The sequence below is a fragment of the Rhinopithecus bieti genome, unplaced genomic scaffold, assembly GCF_001698545.2.
Source record: "Rhinopithecus bieti isolate Rb0 unplaced genomic scaffold, ASM169854v2 scaffold_1599, whole genome shotgun sequence".
In the NCBI taxonomy this organism is placed as follows: Eukaryota; Metazoa; Chordata; class Mammalia; order Primates; family Cercopithecidae; genus Rhinopithecus; species Rhinopithecus bieti.
The window spans coordinates 5,277,755-5,286,605 of NW_016804139.1; the positions used below are offsets into that span (position 1 = coordinate 5,277,755).

Genomic DNA, 8,851 nt, shown 5'->3' on the forward strand with positions numbered 1-8,851 from the left:
TATATATATATATATATATATTGAGATAGAGTCTCCCATTGTAGCCCAGGCTGGAGTGCAGTGGCGCGATCTCAGCTTACTGCAAGCTCCACCTACCGGGTTCATGTCATTCTCCTGCCTCAGCCTCCCGAGTAGCTGGGACTACAGGCGCCTGCCACCACGCCTGGCTAATTTTTTGTATTTTTACTAGAGACGAGGTTTCGCCGTGTTAACCAGGATGGTCTCGATCTCCTGACCTCGTGATCCGCCCGCCTCGGCCCCAAAGTGCTGGGATTACAGGTGTGAGCCACCACACCCGGCTGTAGTCACCATTTTGAAAGGGAACCTAGTCACCTCGCTCTCCTTTTCTCCCTCTGCTTCTCATGCCTTTGCCATACAGCATTCAAGGCTGTGGTCTTACAGGTTCCTTGTGCTTTGAAAATCTGAGTCACCCTTGAGACTGCACTGTAAGCAGGGAGAAAGTGGGCCCATGGTGATCTCTGGCAGTGGGACTGGGATGAAAGTGGTTTCCTTGAGGCCTGGGTGCACAGAGGTGCTGTTTGAATTCTTCCAGGCCCTCGACCTTCAGAAGGATAAATACTTTCCATTTTGGAGTTTAAAACTTTTTTTCCTCTTTTTTTTTTTTTTTTTTTGTGGGCTGGGGACTCGGGGAGAAGGAATGTTCTGACTTAAACAGTCTCATCCTGTATTTTCTTTTTTTTCTTGAGATAGTGTCTGGCTCTGTTTCCCAGACTGTACTGCAATGGTGCAGTCATGGCTCACTGCAGTCTCAGCCTCCCGGGCTCACATGATCCTCCCTCCTCAGCCTCCCAAAGTGCTGAGATTATAGGTGTGAGCCACCATGCCCAGCCCCCTGTATTTTTAAAATGTGTTTTGTACTACATTCTAAAGGGGCTTTGAAAGGTTTAATGAAGTGGATTCTAATGGAAGCATAATAAAATCAAGTGAATGAAAAGTCCATGAATAAACAACAAAGGCCACAACACTTAGGTTTGCTCCCTTTCTCTGCTTTATGTTAAGAAGTGAATGGCAATGCAGGTGGCTCTGGAGTCAGGCGGACCTGGACTTCAATGAGGTGTCTACTACATAATACCTTTGTGAACTTGGCCAAGTTATATAAAATCCTTGAGATTGCTCTTCAGGGAATACAAAACAGAGAAAATCATATCTATTTCCTAAGGTCTCTGCAGATTAAGGCTATAAAACGAGCACTGTGTTGGGCACATAGCATGGACTCAATAAATATAATTTATGTTGTCTCAAATCAAAGGTACACTTGTGACTTGGCTTCACCCACCTAAAAGCAACCTGTTACCTGGAATGTTGGCAAGAATGGACGACTTGCTTTGTAATGAGACTCTCCACTGTGAAGCAATTAGATCAGTCAACTTGCTGAGTAGACTCACTATGCAATACTTTATTGATAATGCATTATAGTTACTTGAAGATGCCTCTGCATTCCTGACTTTTTAGGGAGTAGAATGGACTTTGCTTCTTCAACTTTGTATCCTTTATGTATCCATTTACTTAGTTCCTAGTATGTGGTTAAGTACTCAATAAATATTTACAGAATTGAATCAAAGACTTCGAACTGTTTCTAAAACAATCCAACTCTGTCAAAGTGTTAAGATTGTCTACTACTGAAATTATTAAAACAGAAATGCCCTAGACTTAGAGGCACTAAAAAGAAGGCTCTGAGTGGTTGAGATAATGGTGTAGCACAGGTCATTATTTTTCAGAAAATGATGTGAAACTCATGAAAATATCTGTCATGGTGATGGAATTGTACACTAACCTGTTCAAAGCTTTTACTTATTCATCTGTAAGTTAGTTTTATCAGTCAATTCAAATAAATTCAACATAATTTAATCCAATGCTTCTCAATTCAGCATTAACTGCTTTCTTGCTCCTTTACTAGAATTTTGAAATTCTATGCCTCCAGTTTATTTTTGTTCCTCCAAATAGAGGCAAGATTGGGACCTCCCTCCTCTGCAGGTCCTCTCCGATGGGCTCCTACAGAACTTTGCTTATATTTCTGTCCCTCATTTATTCACTGATCTGCCTTCTTTACACTTAAAAATAAAGCCCAGGGTCTTCACTCTATGATTTCAAGTCCTAACCTACCTTTCCAACCCTTTCTCTTGTTCATTCACCTTAAGGTCTTAGTGGAACAGAACTATTTCTTGTTATTCCAATACAATTTGTATATTTAATTTGTTCATTCATTCATTCAGTCACTGGATTACAGTGATACTTATCCTGTCATCCACACGAATTAGCAACTAGAAGCTCCAGCATGGTGACATTCGACTGAGCTGATAGGGTTTGCCTCCTTAAGGGGGCTGGAGTGGGCTCATCTACTCCCCAGTTTGCATTGAGCTTGTTTTATCATTTCTTGATTGTATGATTTAACCTCTAACCAACTTTCCTTTTCCATAGACCAGATCAAATATAAGATTAAATTATATAATGTATAAATCACCCAGCATGTGATTGATACAAAAGAAATATTAATTAATGTCCTTCTCTACCCAGATGACACATTTACTTAGAACCAGAGATGTGATTATAAAATGATCCCTTAATACCCACCTAGAGATCTTTCTGTTCTGTCTTTGCCATCCATCTTTCAATGATTGATCACTATTGGTCAATGACAAATACTGATGCACTAGGGTTAATAAACTTCAGAATTCATCCATGATGAGAATCACAGGGTTTGAGGACCAACTGAACTTGGAAAACAGCTTACCTCCTACATAGAGTGGAGAGTCAAAATTCAGAGTGGACTGCTTTGACAAGTTGGTGATGATTTTGGGGCTCCCACCATCCACGGACAGAGAGAGACTCTGATCCAGGGCGAGTAGTTCCACGATGTGGAAGTTTCCATCATTGATTGTCTCCACACTACAATGGAAAAAAAAAAATGGCGGATTCTTCCCTTTTCTTTTAAAGCAAGGCAGTTAAAATACAAACGTTAATAAGCACTCCTTGGGAAATGAGATGGCAATCTAACACTACTGAAAATAAAGACCAGTAGTTGAACTTTTTTCAAAAATAGGTATTTTCAAGGAGATGTGATTGATTTCAGCTTCTCAGGAACTGAATACAAAATAAGTTTGTTCTTTTATGATGAGAAGTAGAAATAACTGGATTTCATCATCATCCAGCCACATTCTCTCAACATGTAGCAATTCCAAAGGATAATTTATACATTTGCTTTTAACTGCCATAAAAGTTCCATTTGCCGAGATACTATTACTTCAAATTGTACTGAAAAGACAGGGAACCTAGGCCTGTGTTAAAAACACTCTAACACACTGACCTTAGGCAACTGCTGGCTTCTGCTCTTAAATAAACTGTATATTATGACTTATCAGAATCAAACATACACACAAATGCAAGGAGAACCAACTTGGTGGGATCTCAGTACTTTTTGAAATTGGTTAATAATATCCTCTTACTTTCTGTGCATTTTCATCAACTGATATTACTGTGAAGAAGATATCTATGCTCAGTGGAGACATGGGAATAACAGATTATATAAAATGCTTAACATAGTGATATCTAGGAAATACTGCAATGACAATGGCTCTCTAGATTCTTTTCTATAATTTTCAAGGGCCAGGTCTAACAATTATTACTGTCACCTTCTAAAAACCTTGGAAGGGCCTATAGAAATTGATGAAGTGAATAAGAACAAAAAGATGAAGAAAGGTAAATGGAAAATGAGAATTAACAAATAAGATGAAGTTGAGTATAATTAGTAAATATGTGTTACATGGTTTTTAAAGTGTAGTTGCATACCTAACTCTGGTGTGACAGCAGGCAAAAAAGCAAACCAGACCAATGAAACAGGAACAAAGAAGAAATAGGACCAATACACAGTGAGGTGTTAAGAACATACTTACCTTTCGCTATACAGGAAAAATATGGCATAACGGAAGTTGGGATCAAAAAGTTAATGGTGATGATTAAAGATCTAACATGCTGGGATACTGAAGAGACTGAAAAAGGCTCCAACATGGAAACATGGGAGCATGTGATCGCTTATTACTAAATGTGAATACTTAATACTCTGTATGCAAGATGACTGATTAAACTTCTGGGCACTGATATTTAAATCTGTAAAATGGCAAAGTCTAAGGAATGATAGAAAAATGCATTAACATATTTCTGCATGGCTTTCACCACTGGAGTCTAATCATATTCCATTGTATGCTGATAGATAATAGAACGCTTTTTTTGATTTGAGAACAAGAGAAATCATTCTGCAGAAATGTGAAAACATTTGACATTCTTTCTGTTTAAGTGGTTAGAAGAGTCCACGTGTGCAGGAATCTTTGATAGCCTGTCTCAGATAACAACTTTATAAAATTAAATGTTAGATATGTCAATCAATATTTTTGCCTTTTACACTTTTAGTTATCCTAACACTTAACATCAATACAATTGGCAGAGGAAAAAATAGATCAGAAAATTATTTTCTAAGTAAAGTTGCACACCATCCATTAGTGGTTTTAAATATGACTCTCTCCTAAGAGGGTATGCCAAGTAGTAACGTCAGCTAATGGTTAAGCATATAGACTCTGTAGTCAGATAATCCTGGATTTGAATCCTGGTCTTGCATTTATGAAGTGTTTGATTTAGATAAGTTACTTTATTACTAATATATTTCAGTTTTCTCTTCAGTAAATGCTAATAAATATTTCTGCCTTCCATGGTTAATTTGAGGACTATGTAAAATGACTGAAAGATACCCAGCATAGCAAAAATGAATGTTAGATATTAGTATCACCATCACTATCATATCGGCCCCCCACCCAACCACGATCATCATGATACAAATAATTCAACCCTATTTCTGAATCTTCTTGATGAAAGAATTTAATTTAGCTTTATTTTAAATATTAATTGTACGATAATATTAAAGCCTGGCAGAAATGTAATAACTTCTTTGGGGGCATATCTTATTCAAGTTACTAAAAGTTTTAAAGTAAAACATTAAAATAAAGACAGACATAGAGAGAGTAGAAGCCAATTCCTTTTTACTTTGAGGTTACACACAAGTTTCCAAGTAGTTTTATATGGATGTCCTATCAACATCAACCTTAATAAATATTAATAATGAGGTCCCCATTTTCTCTTTAAAATTGCAAAGAAAAGATGCATATATTACCAAGGAATGGATTCTTGGTCACATATTGGTCTTAGACAGTCAGTTCAGGCATGTCATCATCAATGACGGTGTCTGATGCAGTACAATTGTATGGTTTAAGTTAACACACTTTACAGTTTTAAACACCCGGATGCAGCTGGAACTGGGAGGTAGGTAGTTTCATCATCAACTCACTTTACTTATTGCTCTTTTATTCCCTCCTCTGTTCCTTTTTATTCTTTTTTGAAGTACATGTCTTAAACTCTTGCTAATTGTAAGCTAATTTAAAGTACTGGCCATATATTATTTATTTCTGAAAATATATGGTAAGTAAATATAAGGGAGATGTATTAGGAATAACATACATCAGTTGTTTTTAGCAATACTCCTAGATGATATCTATAGATAATCATTACGCTTCAAGCACGTTTAAGACAAGACCTCTGAAAATTCATTTTGTAAAACATAGTTGGAATTTTCAGTGGCAGTATCGTGAAGGATAATGCTGAGAGATAAATCTTGCTCAGCTTGTCCTAGCTCTCATTAGACATGTTATCTTTGGTTAGTGTGACCTTAGGTGATTTTTCTTCCTTTTAAGAGAAGTGCAAAAAATAAGAGCAAAGGATTATATATCACATACTAAGGGCCAGGTACTAAGAACTTTACAAGTATTACCTCATGTAAGCTTCACAACAAGAGGTGGGCACTTAGGACATCCAAGGTGACACATCTAGTTAGTGGCTAAACAGTTCTGAAGCCAGGTTGTCTGGCTCAAGTGTATGTGCTCTTAATTATTATGTACTACTTTTATAATCGAAAACCTGAGGAATACCTATTCCTAGACAAATGGCATGTGTTTTCACCACTAACAAGCTTTTAATATATAATTTCTGTCCCAAATAGCCTGGGAATTATAAAGTTCTATAGTAAATAACTTTGTATGATAGCAAAACTTGATTCATTTACTAAAAAACACTGAATTGTTAATAAAAGTAATAATCTCACAATGAGACTTTGAAGAATGCATAGAGATTATATGGATTTAAAAACTGAGTTGGATTTTTTTTTTTTTTTTTTTTTTTTTTTGAGACGGAGTCTCGCTCTGTCGCCCAGGCTGGAGTGCAGTGGCCGGCTCTCAGCTCACTGCAAGCTCCGCCTCCCGGGTTTGAGCCATTCTCCTGCCTCAGCTTCCCGAGTAGCTGGGACTACAGGCGCCCGCCACCTCGCCCGGTTAGATTTTTGTATTTTTTAGTAGAGACGGGGTTTCACCGTATTAGCCAGGATGGTCTCGATCTCCTGACCTCATGATCCGCCCGTCTCGGCCTCCCAAAGTGCTGGGATTACAGGCTTGAGCCACCGCGCCCGGCCCTGAGTTGGATTTTATTTTCACAATTATGAGTGGGATTCAGACTGACTATACTTTTCTCTCCCTAAAAGCTTTAAATGTCTAATCTGATCACACCAGAACTTCACAAGACTTATCACTGAGATTAATTCCATTTATATCTCCCTGAAATTAAATGAAGTCTCATCTTGACCTTTTAACAGGTAAGCATAGTAAAGTTCATGATTTTAGATTCCTTCTTTTTTTAGACAGTCTTGCTCTGTCAGCCAGGCTGGAGTACGGTGACATAATTATGACTCACTGCAGCCTCAGCCTCCTGGACTCAAGTGATCCTGCTGCCTCAGCTTCCTAAGCAGCTAGGGCCACAGCTGCATGCCACCATGCCCAGCTACTTTGTAAATTTTTCTGTAGAGATAGGGTCTTGCTGTGTTTCCCAGGCTGGTCTCAGGTGATCTTCCTGGCTTTGCCTCCCAAAGTGCTGAGATTACAGATGTAAACCACCACGACTGGCCAATTTGTTTTTTAAGATGATATTTTACACATGGGACCTAAAGAGAATTTTTCAGAGTTAATAACATTCTAATTTGGTGTTTCATGCTGTCTTTTCTAGCATGAGATAAACTGGGGGATGTCCAGGAATCCTTTGTCTACACATTCATTTAAAATTAAAGCAGTGGGCCAGGAGCGGTGGCTCACACCTGTAATCCTAGCACTTTGGGAGGCCCAGATGGGCAGATGGCTTGAGCTCAGGAGTTCGCGACCAGCCTGGGCAATATGGTGAAACCTTGTCTCTACTAAATTACAAACAAAATCAGCCTGGCATGGTGGTGGGCGCCTGTAATCCCAGCTGCACAGGAGGCTGAGGCACGAGGATTGCTTGAACCCGGGAGGCAGAGGTTGCAGTGAGCTGAGACAGTGCCACTGCAGTCCAGCCTGGGCAACAAAGTGAAACTCTGTCTCAAAAAATAAATAAATAAAATAAAATAAAATAAAATAAAATGAAAGCAGTGATCAACACACTAGTTGCTACATTGTAAGACTGCCTGAGCTATAAAGCCATAATCCACTTTTCAGTCTGTAGCAGCTGTCTCCTACGTACCCACATGCAACGCATGGCATCCTTCTGGGTTCTGGTAAGTATTGATAAACGCTCTCTCACCACTCCCTAGGGAACAATATATTTTAAGACTCACAAAAACTACAAGCGAACCACTTAACTTTGAGCCTTTCCACTGGGAATTTGAATTGCAGTTATTACTATTACTATGAGGTTTAGTTTTACTACGCTCACCTATTTCTTGAGATTTGTTTTCTTGAATTTATATACCGGAAGTGGATACATGAAAACAAAGCAGTTACCCCACTGTCTGTGGTCTGCTACAGAAAAATAATTCAGAACTTTGGGGCCTAAAAGAGGGGTTTTAAAATGTCTCTGATTTTCTTTCTCTACTTTGCTTACACACAACACATTCACAATGATAAACATAATGTATTTCTGTAGTTTAACAAACAGATTGTTTTTCCTTATGTGTGCTCCAACTTCTTGCCTTAAAATTTTAAAGTATCTGGGCTGGGTGCAGTGGCTAACGCCTGTAATTCCAGCACTTTGGGAGGCCAAGGCCAGTGTATCATGAGGTCAGGAGTTCCAGTCCAGCCTGGCCAAGATGGTGAAACTCTGTCTCTAGTAAAAATACAAAAATTAGCTGGGCATGGTGGCACATGCCTGTAATCCCAGCTACTCTGGAGGCTGAGACAGGAGAATTGCTTGAGCCTGAGAGGTGGAGGTTGCAGTGAGCCGATATTGTGCCACGGCTCTCTAGCCTGGGTGACAGAGCAAGATTCCATTTCAAAAAAAAATTAAAATTGAAGTATCTAGTGGCATATTCCACGCTTTGGAATAGGAACTGGAAACCAAACTCAACTGGTCATCTCATTTTGGTATCTGTGGCCTGATGACACTTCACCGGTGAAGTGAGACTGATACTAAAAAATATTCTTGCATATCTCTTTAGTCAAAAGGAATGGGAAGCCAAATGAGATTACAGATATCTATGTAGGCCGGGCGTGGTAGCTCACGCCTGTAATCCCAGCACTTTGAGAGGCTGAGGTGGGCGGATCACAAGGTCAGGAGATGGAGACCATCCTGGCTAACATGGTGAAACTCTGTCTCTACTAAAAATACAAAAAATAGCCAGGCGTGGTGGCGGGCGCCTGTAGTCCCAGCTACTCGGGAGGCTGAGGCAGGAGAATGGCGTGAACCTGGGAGGCGGAGCTTGCAGTGAGCAGAGATCACCCACTGCACTCCAGCCTGGGCGACAGAGCGAGACTCTGTCTCAAAAAAAAAAAAA

The 8,851-nt window shown here is 39.3% G+C and overlaps 1 protein-coding gene across 2 annotated transcripts in view; it reads right to left on the reverse strand.

Annotated features, from left to right (window-relative positions):
- The window catches only part of SLIT2 (slit guidance ligand 2), a 388,117-nt gene that overhangs the window by 11,313 nt on the left and 367,953 nt on the right, over positions 1-8,851 (reverse strand). For both annotated transcript variants that reach the window (XM_017866816.1, XM_017866814.1), the window contains one exon: positions 2,753-2,907. In XM_017866816.1, the coding sequence (XP_017722305.1) occupies positions 2,753-2,907 (155 nt within the window). The remainder of the gene's footprint in view (positions 1-2,752; positions 2,908-8,851) is intronic.